Raw genomic sequence first — 20728 nt, forward strand, 5'->3', positions numbered from 1 at the left:
ATTATAGTAGTTCAGCAACAAAAATAGGATGGAATGCTAAGCTCTAGAGAACTGTAATCACACTGTTCTTAGAATACTCCGGTTTTTACATTTTTAATACATTAAATAATTCTCAGTTCCTTCAGGAAGTTTATTGAACCTTACTTACACACATTGTACATGATAGCAGCAAAGCTTTTTTTAAGCTATATTAGGTAATAACTTCATCATGTAGCTGTACTTCAAAGGCTTCAATTTTAATTTTTAGTCCGCTCCACTTTCAGCCTTTAAGTGGAAGCATCTCTCATACTTTCAAGTGATTCTTCTGAAAAATACTTTATAAAAACATGTATTTTAGCACAATGAGAATGGACAAATAATATCCATAATACACATTTTCTACTAGAAGTAGAAAAGGTAGACATCATTATGCACAAGTTTGGGGATTGTTTTCATTTGTTTTGTGTTTTGTTTTTTTTTTTAAGGAGGGGTAATACCTTTAATAAACAAAAGTACCTTTTAGTAGCTGAACTGTTAGAACAAGAAAACACTGTTCAACAGTGACTTGTCTCATGCTAAAACAAACCAATCTCATTTCAGCAATACCAGCTCTGCAACCCATTGTTCATGACCTCTTTGTGTTGAGAGGAACAAATAAAGCAGATGCTGGAAAAGAGTTGGAAACGCAAAAGGAGGTGGTAGTGTCAATGCTGCTGAGACTTATTCAGTACCATCAGGTAAGAGAGAAGGACAAAGTTTCCCATTTTATGGTCTATGGAAGAGTGATATTTCTTTGGCTGCTAAGAATGCTTCAGGGAATTTTACTTATTTTCTATACCAAACTTGAATAGCTGGACTCTGTGTGACCTTTCTTTATAGAGAGAGTATGAAAAGATTTTTGGGACTAGGGGAAAAGTTCTGCACTACAAATTAATATTTTAAGTCAAAAAACATGTCTGTGAGATTTTGTAGTCAAGCCTAGGTAACAAAGCACTAAAAAGCTCCAGTTAGGATCACAGTTGCTTTTGTTTGCAAATTGAATAAACAAGTTTACTGAGTCATAGTAAATTAGGATTCAAGAAACTGAAAAGAATGGGGGTGAAAGTGGAAGAGAGAACAGGGTTAGAAGTGGGAAGCATGCTGCAAAGAGCTGATTTAGGTGTTGCTGTACAATAACAATATCTTCAATGAAATTTTAAATTAGTAATTATTTTAATAAGGTAATGGAACTGGTAGACAATTGTTAGCACATGCTGCTTTGCTCCAGACCTCATGGGTCTGTAAAACATGTTTCTTCTGCCTTGTAGGAATGTAAGTATTCCTTTCTTCAGTATGCTTTGTTTAAAAAAAAACATAAAAGTAATTTTAAAAGAAATTATATAGTTAACATGGGAACTTACTGCTTATTCAGGTGCTTAACAAACTTAATGTGCTTTTCCTTTCATAATGTGAAAATGCAATTGTAGTGTATGCTAATTTAAGCAATTTATTTTCTGAGAATATTTGGAAAAAAGTCAATACATTTTGTCAAAATAATTTAGAACTGAATGTTCAGATTGGGATAATTTTGTGTATCCACATTTTCTTTTGAATTTGTAGTTTTATAATAATAAAATTACTAATATAACTGTATGAAATTACATTCTGTAGACACATGATTTGACATAGTGAAATAACTGTGTTACATAAGGTACTGCAGTTGCTGGCAGATCCACTGCTGACACACTTAACCTATTAAAGACCACCCATGCACTGCTCTTCCCACACCATCCCATTTTTACTTCTTATTCTGTCCTGTTCTGGTGGTGCAGTATGTGTAAAGTAACCCTGGGGCAGTTCTGTTATTCCCTGACTGTGGCTGGCATGTTCTGCAGTGGTATCCCTGTAATTTTAGAAGCTCCAAATGCTGCAGCCTGTAACTTTTTCTGCTACAACAGTAGCTACCATCTCTAGAGCTCCAGAACTGAAGTCCTTCAGCCCAGAATTGCTTCTAACTGCTCCCACGAGAGCACTTTTTAGGAAGAAAGTTACTTAGTGATTTCTTTGTGGATTTTTTGCTTGTTTGTGTTTTAGTTGACTGCATTTCTGAATCTTAACTATTTACTTCTACACGTGCTCCACCTAGCTGGTTTTCAGAACCAGTTCCTTTAGTCCTGCTTCCCAGTCCATATATTAACATTCCTGTTTGGTGTGTCTTTGGCCTGTCTATCCTTGTAAGCATGGTCTCTAGGACTCTCAAATGGATGACATGTTCAGCAACTCCCAGTGATCCTTGGTGTTGGTTTGCTCCATTATATGCTCTTCTTTTATATGCAAGTGACATTTCTTAGGTCAATGAGCTCCATAAAAATGTCTGTCTGTTTCCTTGGCCAAATTTATACTTCATTTGAGCTATAGTAAAGAAAGAGTATACACACAGGAAATTGCCCTCTTCCTTCCTCCCCTTTTTGTTGAGTGTGCAATGCAGCATTTAGATTTACTATTCTTTTTTAAGGTTTTTGAGTAGCCTTTTGACAAATGCCATTTAAAAAGAACTAAGAAAGCCGCCTTCTAGTTTATAAAAGTAATTAGAAAAATTCTGAAAAATCATCAGTAAAAAAAAGCTTTTAACCTGAAAATGGTATTTTAAAATGTTGTGTGATTTTTCATGTGAGTTTTCTTTTCTTTTTTGCTGATGGATGGAACAGTAAATATTTTTCCTACTGTGGTATTACTTAAATGTTTCCTGTTAGTGTGGGTGTTTACTTGCATTCTTTTGGACTTTTCCTCAGGTGCTAGAAATGTTCATCTTAGTATTGCAGCAGTGTCATAAAGAAAATGAAGACAAATGGAAAAGATTGTCACGTCAAATAGCTGACATTATTCTCCCAATGCTTGCAAAACAACAGGTTATTATATTATTTTTTTCATCTATAAGCATCTAAAATAAGTGTTATAATGTATGTGTCAATAGTGGCTTCGGGTGCTTGATTTTTTTTAATTCAAAGACAGATTTTTCTTGAAAGTGTGGTTGCCATATCTGAATAAAAACAATTGCTGCAACGTAAATTCAGTCTTTGAAGTGATGAAGGCCATATTTAAATGGATTAATTATGTGCAGTGTCTTCAATGCTGTTTCCAGAGGAAGCTCATTCTGCATCTCTTACACATGATTGTCTCAGGGCACTTACTACATTATGTGAAGATTCTCTTATGCTTCTAGAATGTCAACATTATTTTTTTGTATCTGTAGGGGGACTGATGGAGTTTTTTCTTAGGAGAATGAAAAGACAGTCTTTTGCATAGTAATTACATTAGTAAGTCACAGTATCATGGAATGGTTGAGGTTGAAGCAGACCTTTAGATACTGTCCTCCCAACAAAGCAGGGTCTGCTTGAGCAAGTTGCTTAGGACTGTGTCCAGCCGAGTTTTGACAGTCTCCAAGAACAGAGCCTCCATAACCTTTCTGGGCCACCTGTTCCAATGTCTGAGCATCTTCATAGGCAGAAAACAAATAAATATATTAAAAACTGTATTTAAATGGAATTTCCTGTATTTCGACTTGTGCTTATTGCTTTTCACTCCAATACTGGGTATCACTGAAGAGATTCTGGTTTTATCTTCTGCACTTATGTTATCTCCTCCTCTTACTTCCCCTGGCAGATACTTGTATAGATCGATAGATTAACCTGAGCCTTCTCCAGGCTAAACAATCACAGCTGCCCCTTGTCTGGCAGATGCTCCAAGCCTGTAACCATCTGTGTGGCTTTCTGCTGGACTCCCTCCGGTGTGTGCAAGTGTCTCTTAGTGAACTGCACACTGGGGAAGGGAGTAGGCCCTTTGTGTCTTGGAAGAAGACTCCTATTAGAAGGGCTTTCAGTGCTACTCCCTAAGCAGTAGAGGACTTGTCTTCAAGACAGCTTTCCTAGAACTAGAAACACTTTAAGGATAAAAAGTAAACTTAGAGTAATTGTGGCCTTAAAAGTTCTTGACTCTGTGATGGCAGATCTCTAGCACCATGAGAAGATCCCAGGGTTGGGGAGAGTGTACAGTATTGTGGATTAGGCAACAGGCTTTGAGCAAAGATAAAATGCTGGCAATTTGAACATGCCTTTGTATTGTATCAGTCTGTGTATATACTCAACTATAATATTATTAGGCAAAATAGTCATGAAGATTAAATTTCATGTCCAGTCCTTTGCTTTCTGCAGTTGATTGTTTTATATTTTAGCTAAAAAACTGATCAGGTAAGGTGTCCTACCTCTGTTGCTGCTATGGAATACCATTGTAGCTGTTCACTTACCTTAATATTAGCACTTATTTTCTCCTAGTTATCTGTTAAGTTTATTCATGACCAGAGTTGCTGTCTATAAATATGCCTGGAAGGATGTGCAGGGTGGAGGAAAGATTTTAAATTTTATGACAAGTCAGTCTTTTGGTCTCATTCTTTGAATAGGATGTATTTCACCTAATAAAATATGTGGTATGTATATTGAATATCATCTGATAGATTTTTGTCCATGTTCTCAAACCTCCGGAGTAGGAAGCAATGAAAGTTTTAAATTTAATTTTCATAGATTTTTGTTGCTCTAAATTTTGTACTGTAAAAGCAGTTTATTACACACAGTGTGTCATAGAAATGTAAAAACAATGTAAAACATGAAATAGTAATTTTCTGTTGCAGTTGCATTTAGCGGACAGTTGTAAGTTAATGTTGTGTTTTTCTTTTACAGATGCATATAGACTCTCATGATGCTCTGGGAGTACTGAACACCTTGTTTGAAATTTTGGCTCCTTCCTCCCTTCGCCCTGTGGATATGCTTTTAAGGAGTATGTTTGTTACTCCTAAAACAATGGTAAGCAAGTGGGAACCTGCTAAAGCAGCTGTGACCTGTTTTTAGATAAGTAGTAAAAGTGATTGTTTCCAGGCCAGAGACAATCTGGTGTCATTTGTGTAGAACAAAGCAGCATGTGTTTCTCTTTCATATTTTGCAGTGCAGTGTTAAAGTAACTGCAGCAGATTTTAGGAAGTAATTTATTAGAACTAATAAGATTTACCATCTAGGAGCACTATACAGAAAGGTTCTACTTATGGACTGCTTATCCTCGTTTTGTATTTAGAGGATCAGGAGGGTAGAGAAACATACTGTTATAATAAATTCTAGAATGCAGTTAATAGGTAAATCACACTTTTTTCCTTATATGAGTATTTGTACTGCTTTTGTAGTTTATTTTTTTAAGACTTTAGAAAAGTTCAACACATGCCCATGTTCTGTTGGATACTTTTGAAGTTAAACATTTTCAGTAACTGTTGCATAAAATCAGACCCATTTGAGAAAGGAGCAAGCAGGAAATAACTTCTGTGTTCAGGTCTTCCAAAATGCTATTCTCATGTCAACCTGTCAATCTTATTCACAATATTAATGATCTGCTTTTTTCTGTTTGTGCTAGGCATCAGTGAGCACTGTCCAGCTATGGATTTCTGGAATTTTAGCTATCCTTAGAGTTCTGATTTCACAGTCAACAGAAGACATTGTTCTGTCCCGTATACAAGAGCTTTCCTTCTCACCGTATTTGATTTCATGTCAAGCAATTAACAGACTGAGATGTGGGGAAAATAATGCAGCTGCACCAGAGGATCACACTGAGGTTAAACAGGCTAAATACCTGCCTGAAGAGACATTTTCTAGGTATGTTGTCTTTTAAATAATTTAGAGGAAAGATTAATGTTTCTGAGAAATCACAAATATGTCATGGAATATAGATCTGTGTATGGAACTGTTATCTGATAGGAATAAATATGGGAAATAATGAGGTGGACAATAGAGGGAGGAGATGAGCAGTTTTTGTGGAGATTTTGTACTGTTCTGATACCTGTTCTCAAGCCAAAGACTTCTTAAAAGCATGTGCAAAAATTTAACTGGTTAACCTTTTACTTTCCTCCCTGTGTGGAGTGTGAAATATGAATCACCCCTTTAGTAGAGGCCCACAGGTTCTGTAATAGTATCTTGGCAGCAGATGGGTTTAAATCTTTTAAGTTTGTCCTGCTCTCTACCTCCTATTTTAAAAGAGTTAGCTTTGCCTACTTAACTTTCCATGCTGATGTCCACAGAATGTGACGAATTTCAGGCAAAAGAAGTGTGGAGAAATGGTAGTGGTTTTATGTTGACATGTTTGCCATTAGGGCATTCTGGTTTAATGTGGTGGAAAGCATTTGAAATAGCAAGTTGTTTACAAAATTAAGAACTTTGTGCTCAGGTATGTAACTTCACATAGAAACTAAGTGTTTCTTATCCTCAGCTTACTGTGAGGGTCATGGGTAGAGGCAAGAGGGGATTTTGGACTCCCTTAATAGGAACATATGTCCAACAGAAGTGAGTTGAGGAACAACTATGACCAGGAGCAAGAATGGCTTTCTTCAAATGCCATTTTTTGGTGTTTCTTTTGACCTTGTTTTTTTTCTTGTTTTTTTTCTTTTTTTTTATATGGAGCTGTGTAGTAGAGTGTGGATAGATGAGACTGTAAGCAGCTGAATTACTGTGACTTGCTGAGTTACCCCTGACTTTTTCTGTTCATGGCATACATGATTTTTCAAGGTTCTTATTACAACTGGTTGGCATTCTACTGGAAGATATTGTTACCAAACAATTGAAAGTGGACATGAATGAGCAGCAGCATACTTTCTACTGCCAGGAGCTGGGCACACTGCTTATGTGCTTAATACATATCTTCAAATCAGGTAATACTTTGCAGTAACGAAGTGCACCCAGAACACTGTTGGACATTTAACATGATTCTGTGCTCCATTGTGTCCCAACAATCTCTAATCGATTTTCTTTTTAAGCTCTTCTTACAGAGTTCTGTTATAAAAGTCCTTTCTTGAGAAAAAAAACCTTAGTTGTGCTTCTGTCATTGCTACTAGCTCCTTCTTGCAAACTAAGTATCATAGGGTTAGATCTAAGTAAATAAAATGCTGATAGAAGTGTTCTGGATCTTCAGCTGGTTCTTTTCTGCATTGCCTTACTTTAACTTTCAGTAGCTTTACTCTTCTAGTCCTCAGTCACAGTAACAGGTGATACTGGGAAACCAATTGAATTACGTTGTAGGAGTTTGTGCAGCTGTGGTGGAGCATGTTTTGTCTTCTGACTTGTCAGAAGAAATTGAGTCTTCAAACCTAGATTCTTGTCAAAAGACCCCAGGATTATGCAAATCCTGTGAAAAGGCACAGAATATGTTGACAATTACCAGAGCTTTCCTTGATCTTTAAGTCCCGCTTTAGGGCATAGGACTTTGGATGTAGTGAGTAATAGTTCTCTTTTCCCATGTGTATGTTACAGTAGTAACTACGGTGTGCATGCTGTTAACTACTGTTGCAGGGAACATTTGAAACATTTTAATACATAACCACCAAGGTGATTTGGAGTGATTAAATGGTGAAATCAGAAAATCCATCTGGTGATTAAAATCAGAAAAGTGGGTTCCTGCAGAGGTGGGAGCTTGGCGATAATAGAAAGGGAATGCTCAGCTGGTTCTGCTACAGTGACTGGCTTCTGAACTGCACTGTGAGTCTTGACAGGAACTATGTCGAGATTTTAATGCAAAATTAAAATACTAAAGTACTCATGCATAGCACTGGGATATGTGTTACTGCATGATCTTTAGAAATGAATTTAATGTTAGACTACAAATGAACTCTTAAGTGCTAGCAGTTAATGTTGTTACCTAGCACGGTGTAAGGGAGTAGAAGGAAGGTTGTTCAGGTACTTGGTCTGTATTTTCATGTTGTAACATTTTCCTTCACGTTAACTAAGTGCTCATTTTTGTAATACTTCTGTTCAGTGAAAACTTCTATATTTAAGTTTTATTCTCATAACTACAGGTGCAGTTTATAGGGACTTGTGTGTGGGAACGTAGACTGAGGTCTTTTGTCATATTTAGCCACTGTTCTACTTGGATGTTTTGTCTTCTCACCTCTTACAGTTTTTTCAAAATGTAAGCATTGCTGCCTTCTAGGAATCTACCAGATTAGAAATTAACATTTTAAGTGTGCTAGTTTGAAGTTAGTAGAAATAAAAGGCATAGACAAAATGAAAAGATTTGCATGCAGTGGCTTCCATGACTGCAGAAAGTCACTAGATGGTGCAATTACTGCAAATGCAGGAGGCTTGAACGGGAATAACATTGCCTTGCTAGTAAGTGAAACAGAAGTTGTAAGCAGTTATTTTTTTCATTCTTTGCTGTTTACATTGTGTATTTATTGGTCCTGGGGGCAGCTTAAACTGTTCCACATGGCTGTGGAATTTACAACTTCATTCTTCTATGTATCTGGCAATGCAAGCAAACAACATTACAGATCTTTGTTATTCTGATTACCTTTTGGTTTCTAACTGCTTCTGAATAAATCCTTTTTCCCCTGATTTTTTTCTTCTCATAGAAACTCAAAGTCCTGTACCTTTACACATCTTTTTTGGTCTTTTTTCCTTGTTTTCCCTCACTTTGTTTTGGCATGTGAATACAGAATCAGCAAGTCAGAAAGCAAAATTCAGCTTTCATGCTGAGTGTTCAGTGTGCAGGGTAATGAATTTTCTCCACTTAAACACATAAACTTTTTTGCACTTTAGCAGTTGGATGGAGGGGTATCATTTTAGTTTGAACTCGTATTTGGGAAGCGCTCATCTGAAGTAGGAGACTTGTAAATGATTTTCCTTAGCAGATAGGATAGTAATTAAGGCATGGTTCTTAACTAGAACTGTGTTTTACTTTATAAATGAAACAAAATAACCCCCAAAAATCCTCGTCTGTAATTAATGATTTTAAATTTGGTAAAGTTTTCATGTATCAGATAAACTTTTTGATGCATGACACAAAAATGTGAGAAGATAGGTTTTGTTTCAATTCTAGTGTGATCTAAAGCATTTGTTATTGAGTCTGGGAGCTTGTCATTACTGGTTTACACTTGTAAAACCATTTAGGATATATCTTTCTTCCAGGAATGGTAGTGTCTTATGAAACAATGTTTGTATTCTTAGGGTACCCTGAATAATTTTAAAATTTCAGAATTCAGACTAGAGCATGGTTACTCTAACACACTTTTATTGTTTGCAGGGATGTTTAGAAGAATCACAGCTGCAGCTACCAGGCTTTTCACAGGAGATGGATCAGATGGTAGTTTCTATACCCTTGAAAGTTTGAGTGACCTTGTTCAATCCATGATTCCCACACACCCTTCTTTAGTTCTCCTCTGGTGTCAAATCCTGCTTCTTGTCAATTATACCAACTACAACTGGTGGTCAGAAGTTCATCAAACCCCAAAGTAAGATTTGCTTTTGATCCTGAGTAGTAGTAGTGTATCTCAATTGTATTTTCTGAAATTATATTTCCAAAATCTACCTTTTTATCTGCTAAGCCATGTCAGCCTTTTGAGTAGTACCATTTGGATTCTGAATTGGATAGTTCTGCATTTACTTTATGTGTATACATATTGTCTGTGCTGGTATCAGTATGTCTTTCAAAATAAGGAAATGTGTCCTGTGCTTAGTTGTTCCTTGAAAGAACTGCCAGGTAATCTCTCCACTTCTAAGCCAAGAAAGCTTCATTTGTGTATTACACATAATTAAAATTATAGAAATAACTATCACAAAATACTCAGTATGTCAGATTTCATGTTCCTGTGGAGGCTTTGTATTTCACCTTCTAGCACATAACCAGCCATGGATGTATGATATACACTGTTGTGTTTATGAAAATGCAATATAGTCTTTATAGCTGTAACTGTAGTGGTATCTGTTCTCAGTGAGTCTCTTGCTAAATGCTGTTAAAACATAGTATCACCACTGTGCTGATTCGTTAGCATCAAGCACCACAGTAACCTCACTTAAAGTTGTTTGAAATTAAGAGATTTGGTCTAAAATTAGTTTTCTTTTGGTCTGATGTTAGTTCATCCCACCTTTCAAACACTGGAATGATTCATCCTCTGATGAAGTAAGGTAGGGTGTAAGGCAGATAAGCCCCTACTTGGGTGGGTGACCCTCTGTGTTAACTGTAGAGGGAGGCTGACAGCTGACTTGAGATGCGTTGGGTAGGCTCATCTTTCTCCACAACATGAGTCAGTCAGTACTTGCTCAAATGTAAGATTCTTACCTCAGTTTAACCTCATGATGTGAAAAAATATTTTTCTAATTTGGGGAAACATGAAATTACCAGGCTTATGAGCAAAGTAAAGCAACTGAAATAGCTAAGGTGACATTTGCTATCTGTTGTGGTTACCTTTTCTGATTTACTAGTAACCTGCTTTTTTCTGGGCTGGGTGTCACTTTTGATCTGACACTAGACTTAAGTGCTCAAGAACACTGGTTTGATCTGAGAAGGAAATACAGAATTAGGTTCTGTTATCCTTTCAGACATGCAGTGGCCTTTGTTTTTCTTTTAAATAACCTGTTTAGTTCTTCAGACTGTCCAAGGAAGCAACAATTACAGAACCAAAAAAGTGATGCCGAAAGTAAAGTGCTGATGGAAGGCAAAGTGTATACTTCAAAAGCAGTCTAATGTTTGAATGAAATTTCTAGGAAAATAAGTATTATGTAAAGACACTAGTAGGATATCCCAAACAATTTGATTCTTAATGTTTCAATAGCCAGCATAGCAAAATATATTAATAAAATGGTAACAAAATATAATGTGCTTTTTGCAGGAGACACAGTCTTTCTACAACTAAATTGCTTAGCCCTCAGATATCTGGAGACAGTGATGAATCAAATTCAGTGTCTAAACGTGGCATGTGCAATCGAGAGATAGTGAGAAGAGGAGCACTCATTCTTTTTTGTGACTATGTTGTAAGTTTTGAACTATGAATTTTATAACTGTAGTTTGGAGTTATTTAATGTGCATTAGCAGGGTCTGGTTCACAAGTGAAAAATGAGGACTTGTGAAACTAGTAATGGTATTTTCAGGTGGTGCTTCTGTAGGCTTAGGTATGATCTTGTTTGGCATCCTTTTTTCTATTCTGAACTCAGGATTATCTTGGCTTCTAAAGGGTACCTGGCAGGTAATAGAATTGCCTGCTTGATATCATGTCCCTTACTTGAGATGTGCTAGGAGTGATCTAAGATGTGTTGGCTTTGGCCTCTTGCTGCAGAGTATTAGCATTTTAATTCATTTTGGAGCTTTTGAAGTGAATCTTTCTCTAATACCTAGTATTTTGCACTTCAGTTTGCATTGCAGAGCAGTTTGGGGGCAGGCAAACTGCATTCCTTTCATATTAAACTAAAACAAGTTGTGTTGTTGTTTTTTTTAAAAAAAACCCTTCAAGTGCTAGTGAACATTGAGTCACCAGAGTCAGATTAGAGATAGTCCAAGGTAATTATTGACAGATCTCTTTGAATTTTCTTTCCAGAAATTAATCATCTTGTGTTTAAGGACAGTGATAAGAAATCTTTAAAAAGAAGACTAAATGAAAATCACATTTTACAAGAAGACTCTGTGTGTCCATGTTTATTTCAAACAGCATTTAATTAAAAGCAGTATCTTTGAATCAACCTTTTCAATTTACTTGTTTCTAACTTGCATTTTTAGTGTTAAAAAAAGCTACACATTAATTGTAAATCTCTTAATTTGTGAAAAGATGAAAAGCATTTGGAAAAATTGTCATGTAAAAATGATGGTGATATTAAAATATGGACACTTTATGCCATTTTAAAAAATAGCTACCACAATCATATATGAAAAACTTCATGGTGTGTCTGATAAAGTTTTCATTAATTAAAACACTTAACATGGTTATTACTGGAATCAGAGTTTGAATTTTTTCCCCTTCAGTGTCAAAACCTGCATGATTCAGAACACTTGACCTGGCTTATTGTGAATCACGTTCAAGACTTGATTAATCTGTCCCATGAGCCTCCAGTACAGGACTTCATTAGTGCTGTGCACAGGAACTCGGCAGCCAGTGGTCTCTTCATCCAGGCCATTCAGTCACGGTGTGAGAATCTTGCAGCTGTAAGTTTTTAACTTCTTGACTGCTTTGTAAAGAATAGCGTCACATATTTCAGAGTTTAAGTTTAATTTATAAGTATGCACATTCTGACATTTCTGGGTCATTTATCAACTTTCATTTTATTTTTCAAGTCACTTCTTTAAGAATCCAAACAATGAGCCTTATGTTAGCAACTTCAGTATCAGATATGTTCCAATCCATCGGGTTGATGGATTTGAGTAGAGTTTGTTAATCTGGTTTTCTTCCTTCCTATTACCCTTGCATAATAAATACCTGAGGGGTCAATTAAAGCTGTAACTTCTCTCTTTGATTTCAGTACCTTGGTAGCATAAATAACAGAATTACTAACTACAGAGGCATGAAGACTAACTAGTTCATCTTCGTTGGCTCTAATAGCATGAAAATTATTTGCAAGCTCACGCTTTCCCCAGTGATCTGCCCCTCAAGTCGTAGCCTCTTGGTGAGGGAAAAGAAGTTCAGTGTATGATTTCTGTTGATTATTTTAGTTTTCAAATTAACAGGAATGGATGTTTTATAGAGATGTAAGGTTGTATGCATCCCTCTTAATCTTGGGAACTCCCAAGGTGGGAAATGTAATTTCCTGGGCTTCTTCTAGAGCTAATGGGGGGAGATGCTACCGGACCCTCAGTAGCCTTATGATACTACCTCTCTTTTCCTGTTGTCTCTATGCAAATCTGGTACAACTGCAGTAGTGCTTTATGGATGTGAAAAAAACACTTTAACGTTGGGTGAGAAGAATCTGAGTAAATCCATAGCTTGAACTACATGTGTTTGAATGGAAGATGTAGTGATTCTGTGCAAGGTTTGGTGATAATCAGAAAAGTCAGTAAAATTAAAATACCTGATATTTACATCTACTCTTAAAGAAGATTGGTTCCACAAGTCAAACTAGTTTGTTTCTCTCGTCATATTATTGGTGCTGAATTGATGCTCGTATTTTAAAAAATAGAAAAAATTTCCTTGCACTCCCTTTTAGTCCTGAATAGCTATTACTGTTTCTAAGATTAAACATGTACTCAAAATGCTTATCCCAAATGTTTATCTGAATTTCTGTTCCATCTCTTGTCTTCACTGTGTTTATGTTCCTACCTCCTTCTAGCTAATGTCCAAGCTTCTCCCTGTTCTCAAAGCTTTCTGCAGTTGCACCTGTGACTCTAGTTTTTTCCCTAAAAGTTTTGCTCCGTACTTTTTTCTTCATTGTAAGAGTAACTTTTTACGATTAAACATCAGACAACTTAGTGTTCCTGTTAATTAAATAAACCAAGTAACACAGGCCTATTCATATATAGATTATTATATTAATCAGGTAGTTGTCTGCAGTAGTTTTTTCTAAATGTCTTTCCATTTAGATTTAAGATCTTAGTATTCTAACTGATTGTGCTTTTTTGTCTTATTGTTTCAACATCTAGCCCACAACTCTGAAGAAGACTTTGCAGTGCTTAGAGGGAATACATCTCAGCCAGTCTGGGGCTGTCCTAACACTGTATGTTGATAAGCTCCTGTGTACCCCATTCCGTGTGCTTGCTCGCATGGTTGACATGCTGGCTTGTCGTCGAGTTGAAATGCTTTTGGCTGCAACTTTACAGGTAAAAGCAAATATATTAATTTGTAAATAAGATGGAATAGTGCTAGCAATATAATCAAGTGTAATATGGGGTTTTAAGTAGATCAAAATAGGATGATGTTGAAATTATTTAATTAGAAATTAACTTTTTGTATTTAATATAGAGATATGTGAATGTTTACACTTCAGTTTCTCTGTATATAGTTCTCCTAATCTATTCAAAGTACTTCTGGGTATTTTATTCATTTTTGTCATATAAAATTCTTGTGACTCTTTCCTATAGAACAGCATTACTCAGTTACCAGTTGAAGAACTGGATAGAATTCAGGAATACCTTCAGAACAGTGGATTAGCAACAAGGTAAATAATGCCAATACATGTTAAAATGCCAGAATAAATAACAGTCTAGTACTAATTATATTAGCTCTGGTTTCCTATATTTGGATTTTTTTTTCTTTAAGATGAGATAGTGGACCATTTTTGGAGGTAAAACAGAATTGAAGCCTCTTACGAGGTGCAGGTATATTCTGGTACAAGGATAGTTGGGTTGGATGAGGTGAATTTGCAGTATACTTAAGAAGTAAAGCAAGCTAAAGGCTTGGAGACATATAATTCACTCTCCCACAGCCCATTCAGTATTTAACTTTTTAGAGACAGCATCTAGGAATTAATTCTGACAAACTACATTATGGAAGACAGCTTTATTTTCCTCAAATTTTGCTGAAAGGATGTGAATTTTGTTCTTTTTATTTTCTAGATAGCTTTGTTGAGTTTTAACTGTTTATCCTCCTAGCTGTTTAAAAGTAAGCTATTATAAAAGGGAGATTACTCAGTTTTTAAAAAAAGTTTTATTTAATATTGGAGCCTAATTTACTCCTCTTGATGTCATTGCCGTTTGAGTTTCACTGTTGTCTTGAAATAAGGAAGAAATAGGGGTAAAGAATCTAAAGCCCAAGACTTCTGTAGATTGGTAGTAATGTACCTACATAAGTCATGTTACATTTGAATTTTTTAAAAACTCCGAAATCCCCAAATAACTTCAGACAAGTTCTTGATAGCAGTAATTTAATAGAGAAAACCCAAACCAAAGAAGCAGCCAAAACCAAAAAAAACCCCAAACCTCTGACACTGTTGTAAGTACACAACTGCAATATTCTTAATACATTTTTTTAAAGGTCTGGTTTAGTGGATTCTTGTTTGGTATCTGTTTTATTCTTCTTGTTCATTAAAAAGTTTTACTCCCTAAAGAAAACGACACAGCTTTCATTTTATGCTTAAGTATACACAAACTTTAAATTTAATTTAAATTTAAATCTATGTTGTTGGCGGTGCTGGGTTAATTTGTTTTTGTCTTTTTTTAACTGGTGAAATTTGCAGTTTCCATCATCTGACTGCATATATCCCATAAAGAACTTAAGACCCTACTGCTTTTCTCTCACAGAATTAGAATTGGTTTACTGAATGTCTTTCTGGTTTTGAACGATTTATAAAACTCAGTAGGTTAATTCTGTGTTGATGTGTTCTTCTATTTTCAGACACCAAAGACTTTACTCACTCTTGGATAGGTTTCGTCTTATGGTAGCACCAGACACAACTAGTCCTTCACCTCTGGTTACCTCACACCCACTAGATGGAGAAGACCAACCAGCTTTAGAGAATGTAATCCTAGACAAAGTAAGATGATGTTTAGAAAGAGTCACTGAAACTGCCTTGGCATTGTGTAACTTAAATGGAAAGATTTACATCAGGTTCAGTAGAGGCCGGTATATACTCTTGTCTTTTGGTATGTTCATACAGTGATCAGTTATATTAATTTCCTGGAAACTGTTGGTTTTCCCTTGGAAAGTAAGCATTACTTCTCAGTTGCCACTTCTGAGCTTTTAACTTACTTCCAGAGACTGAACACGACTACTTAACTTTTTCTGTCTTTCATGTGCTTAGGTGCATTTATTCAAAGCAGGGTGGGAAGCTAAGAACAAGGCTTTTGGGGACTGTGTCTTTTTTCCTTGCTTTTCCCATGGCACAGATAATTTCTCCTTTTCACTCCTTTTTATTGCACAGTGATGCACAGTAATATGAAACGTGTGTAACTGAGACAGCCACAATTATTTGAATGGCTGACAGTTTGGAGGAGACTAAGTAGATGGGGAATTCCTTGACTTAGAGAGATTGAGAGCCATCTAGATAGCAGGAGGAAGTGCTGTTTGTGCTCAGAAACCATTTACCACGGCTTTCTGTCTTCAACAGAAGAGACCTTAGGTATCATATGGTTTCAAGCCCCCTGCCTGCACAGAGACACCTCCCAGTAGACCAGGTTGCTCACCACTTGTCTCTTTTGCCTTGCTTTATTCTTTGAGGGGTTCGTTTACCTTAATGTGTTCTAATGATCTTTTTAATGGACCACAATTCAAGCCAATTAGCAGTTCTTCCCCAGTCCCCATGAAATACATTATTTTCTGAAAACAAATAGGTAATAAGTTTCTTTTTTTAATTATTGAAGGACTGGTATGTGTCTCTAGTGAGGTCACAGTGTTGGATCAAGTCTGACTCGGCACTGCTAGAAGGTGCAGAGCTGGTAAATAGGATTCCTCAGCCTGACCTGAACTCCTTCATGACCAGCAAGGTAACTTCTTTATTAGATGAAACAGTCTTTTGAAGAGGATGTTTATAATTTTTTTCTTGTCTTGTTTGTTTGAAAGCTTATTGTTAGAAGATTCCTTGTATATGAGTCAGCCTTAACCTTTATGCCCATACTGTTCTGAAAATTTGAAATGAGCATATTGATTTTTTAATTTCCAGTGCATTAATGTTTGGAATTTAAATGTGAAACAAGTATGGTCTTAAATATGGTATTGTTACACCATAATAGATCAAGGGTCACAATAACAAGCTAATTAATAATTGAGCTGTTAATCTACTACCATATTAATATGCCAGAATAGTATCATCATACACAGATAAAGCTTCTTTTTAAAAGCAATTTCTTCACTTTTTATTTACTATATGATTTCAGGAATTCAACCTAAGCTTGTTAGCACCTTGTTTAAGCCTTGGCATGAATGAAATATCAAGAGACCAAAGGAGCAGCTTCTTTGAAACAGCTCGGAGGGTAACTCTGGATCATGTGTCTACCACTGTGCAAAACCTTCCTGCCAACCACCAGGTTTTTCAACCGCTGTTGCCAACTGAGCCATCAGCCTACTGGAAAAAACTAAGTGATATCTTTGGTAATAGAAATAATGGTCTTTTTAAAGTTTATTTTCCCCTCTGCAAAGGTACTTTACGGATGTCTTGTGAATATATTAACTTACTATTTTAAAATAATCAAGACACCTGGCATAAAAGTTGCTTATGAAATAATCCTGAAAAACATTTATTGAGGGCAAGAAATGCAAACTGCTAGATTTCATCCAGTCTTGTTTTATAGGAGATGAAGTCATGTATCAGTCTATGATGACCCTATGTCGTGCACTGGCTCAGTATTTGTTGTTACTCTCAAAACTACCAGCTGGTCTCCGTGTTCCTTCTGACAAAGAGGATGATATCCTGAAATTCATGGTTATGTCAGTAGAGGTAAGAAATTACAGTATAACTAAAGATGTGATGAAGTGCTGGGAGAGGGAACAACTTAAACTGATCACTATTGAGGAACTTCTTATCTGGGAAATTTTCTTAAGTGTAGAAATTCCTTCAGTTGTTATTTTATTTGACTTGTGCTAGTGAATCAGATGGAATAATGGGACAGGGACAGGTTTTTACAAGGAGAAGTTGATTGAATGATTGAATTATTTTGGCATTTGGGAGAATGGCCCTGTGCTGATTTTGGAGACACTGAATAGACAGTATATAGTGTTCATAATTTCCTTGTACTTACATTTCCTTAGGGAAAAAAAAATACACCTTGCTATATTGCTGAATAAAAAAAAAAAAATCGAAATACCTTTGGTTAGAAGTGTTTCTGTTGTAAGAATTTGCTGTTAATGGGAAATGTTTTCTTTTTTTACAGGCACTGTCATGGCGTTTAATGCATGACCAGATCCCACTGAGTATAGATCTTCAAGCTGCTCTGGATTGTTGCTGTCTGACATTACAGCAGCCTAGTCTTTGGAATTTACTGGCTTCTGCAGTTAATGTGACATATGCGTGCTCCTTAATTAATTGCATTAGATTTATCATAGAAGCAGGTGAGTCCAATTTGAACAGCCATGAGAGAATTTTCTCTAATAAATAGTCATCACTGATAAATTATTTGACAAATTTATTTTCGCTATTTCAATTTCTCATTTGAAATTTGGTTTACTTTTGAACTTAGCTGATACTTTGGAGATATAAATATTCTACTACTATTTGATTTTGACAAGAAAAATGGAATATGAGATATGTAAGGGCTGAATCTTTGAAATATTTTTGTCAAATTCAGTTGCAGTTGAACCCGGTAATCAACTTCTTAGTCCTGAAAGAAAGAAGAATACATCAAAAGGCTTAATTGAGGGTGAAGTTGATTCAAACACACAGAGTAAGTAAACAATGAATTCTGTATTTGCCTTAATCTTTCACTGTACCCTTCACATTACTAATTTTTTAATAATGAATTCATCTGAGGCCTTACTTCTATTTGAGAAGTGTTTATTACAATGTATATTTTTAACAGATAAAGTTGCTTTTTCTTTCAAACTAAACTTTAATGCACATTTTTCTTTTGGGGGTTTCCATTAGCTGTGCAGCATGCTGCAGCCTGAGGTTTTTGAACTGTTGTGAGATGTTTAAATTTCCTGTGGGAGGGGTAGAATTGTTAATATTTCTTCTGAAGAATGGCAGATTCATTAGCTCTTCTGTATGGGAGCAGTGAGTTGAGGTGAAGGTCCACTGTAGTGCTGTAGTGTGGACAGCATTGTTTTCCATATTCAGCTGTCGTGATACCTTAAGATATAATCTACAGAAATTATCTGCTTGTCAGATTTAACATAGAGCCAGCTATGAGACTGTTTTCTCATAAAACAGATGAGTCTGGTAATGTAAAATTCTAACAAATGCTCTATTCAGTGTAGCCTGTTCTTGCTGGGCTTTAGCATGTGAGTTTCTATGCTGACAGATCTCAGGTACTGGTAACCTCCAGTACTGAGACTGCCCAACAGTGCAAGCAATTGCATTGTGGGGGGAGTAGTAGTGTTCTTCAACTAGCTGAAATATTGTAGAATACTTATTTCTCTTCATCCTTAATTGTGGTTTTGGCCTTTTTAGTTGGCATACTCTTTCATTAAGTGTCTTTTGTTTTTCTGTATCTTTTTAAAATTATTTGTCTTTTGAATAGATTCATAAAACTGAATTTCTTTTTCTCTCACAAAGAAACTAAACACATTGCTGCAGCTTGTGAAATGGTAGCTGAGATGGTGGAATGCTTACAGACTGTCTTGTCGCTGGGGCACAAAAGAAACAGCTGTATTCCAGCCTTTCTGACTCCTGTCCTCAAGAATATCATCATCAGTTTAGCAAGGCTGCCTCTAGTGAACAGCTATACAAGAGTACCTCCCTTGGTATGTTCATTATGCTTTGTTTTCAGGACTTTAAAGGCTATTGAACAGCTTTTTGAAAACCAGATACAGTACTGCATGTGAAGTTTTATTACAGGAAGACTTCAACCTTTAGCTGGTTCAGTCAGCCAGTTTATCTTTTTAAACACTGAGTAGCAAAGCATTGTAAAGATATCAAATAAGAGTTCATTTTGGAATCGGAGATTTGACTAGAGAGGAGTGTAGTTGCTCCTTACACTCTTACGTGAAAGAATGTTCAGGTGGTAGTTAAAGAAAGGAAAGCGAGCAGTGACTTGGGTGCTTTGTTAGGGCTAATATTTCCTCCTGCTCAGTGGGATTGCTTACCCTGGAAAGAGGGAAAACCTATGCTGCTACTTTCTCTATGACACCTGAATTGACAAATGCATTTTTTAAATCTTTGTAAGTTCTACAATCATACACTGGTGCTGAGGTGTCTAAAGCGGTGTTTGAACTGACTCAAGTATTTGTATATGGTACCATACACCATGCAGGTATCTTTGGATTTGTGTATTAACATACTTTCCTAACTCATCTTGGATCCTTTGGATAAGGAGTTTCAGTCTTTTCTCTTTGGCCACTTCAACATGGATTTAAGAACATCTTTTGATTACCTCTATGTATTGTTAGTGCTGTGAAATTACTTAGTTTCGATCAACTTCAACCATTGATCAACCATGATGAGAAACATTTCTAGATGCTTATTAGGTAGAGCAAAAGGGGGTTTACTGATATGTTTAAGGCCCTTTCTCTAGTCTTTGTTTCTCTGCACTGTTTTTGAGGGGATGTTAAAAAGTACTAATTTTTTTTATTGAGACTATTTTGCCCATTCTTGGGTTTTCCTTTGTGCTTTTTTCAGCCATCTATAGTATGTGCAGTATTTTCCTTGACTTGCCTTTCAGCATAATTGCTGCACAATCTAGGAGTAATTTGGCACTTCTAAACTGAAATATATTACAGGAACTTACTTGCTTTCCTGTCCAAACTTGGACAAGAGGCTTGCATAATTAATTCATAGTGACAAATAAGCAAAAAAAAAATAATAATTTGGAAGTACAGTGTAAAGTGTGTATTACCTATGTTAGATATTTAATCTTTCTCTGATTTTTTGGTATTTGAAGAGTTACTTTTATTTACTGATGTCTTACTGCTTTTCAGTGGTGCATATATATATATTTATAGCTGTTGTGTTAATACTATTTTTGTTTTGGATAAGAAGTCTTTCTTTATATTTCTTCAGGTCTGGAAATTAGGCTGGTCACCAAAGCCTGCAGGTGACTTTGGCACAGTTTTTCCTGAAATCCCAGTAGAATTCCTTCAAGAAAAAGAAATCTTTAAGGAGTTCATCTATCGCATTAATACACTTGGTATGTACAAAATTATAAATGAATATAGTTCACTCTTACTGGACATTTACTCGTGTTGCAAAGTTACTGGATAACTGAGTCTGGTACCATTTGTTTACCTTGATTATGTGAAAGAGAAATAATATTCCAGAGCAGGTTAGTAACTGTATTGCAATAATTCTTACATTTTGCTCAATGCAGAGAAAAAGTTAAAAATTACAGAAATAAATCCAAAAACCTTTCCAAGTTAGGCAGGTGATTTCAGTATGCTCCACAGAATGGTCAATTGTTTTCTGAC

The 20728-nt window shown here is 35.9% G+C and overlaps 1 protein-coding gene across 1 annotated transcript in view; it reads left to right on the forward strand.

Annotated features, from left to right (window-relative positions):
* HTT (huntingtin) overlaps positions 1–20728 on the forward strand; it is a 75514-nt gene that overhangs the window by 41333 nt on the left and 13453 nt on the right. The window contains exons 37-54 of the mRNA XM_010000293.1: positions 580–716; positions 2751–2867; positions 4692–4814; positions 5410–5648; positions 6555–6697; positions 9064–9271; positions 10649–10790; positions 11773–11952; positions 13381–13557; positions 13819–13895; positions 15071–15209; positions 16036–16158; positions 16549–16762; positions 16963–17108; positions 17542–17719; positions 17956–18051; positions 18882–19069; positions 20325–20451. Of these exons, the coding sequence (XP_009998595.1) occupies positions 580–716; positions 2751–2867; positions 4692–4814; positions 5410–5648; positions 6555–6697; positions 9064–9271; positions 10649–10790; positions 11773–11952; positions 13381–13557; positions 13819–13895; positions 15071–15209; positions 16036–16158; positions 16549–16762; positions 16963–17108; positions 17542–17719; positions 17956–18051; positions 18882–19069; positions 20325–20451 (2754 nt within the window). The remainder of the gene's footprint in view (positions 1–579; positions 717–2750; positions 2868–4691; positions 4815–5409; positions 5649–6554; positions 6698–9063; positions 9272–10648; positions 10791–11772; positions 11953–13380; positions 13558–13818; positions 13896–15070; positions 15210–16035; positions 16159–16548; positions 16763–16962; positions 17109–17541; positions 17720–17955; positions 18052–18881; positions 19070–20324; positions 20452–20728) is intronic.

This window comes from Chaetura pelagica, unplaced genomic scaffold (genome assembly GCF_000747805.2).
Source record: "Chaetura pelagica isolate M959 unplaced genomic scaffold, ChaPel_1.0 scaffold116, whole genome shotgun sequence".
In the NCBI taxonomy this organism is placed as follows: domain Eukaryota; kingdom Metazoa; phylum Chordata; class Aves; order Apodiformes; family Apodidae; genus Chaetura; species Chaetura pelagica.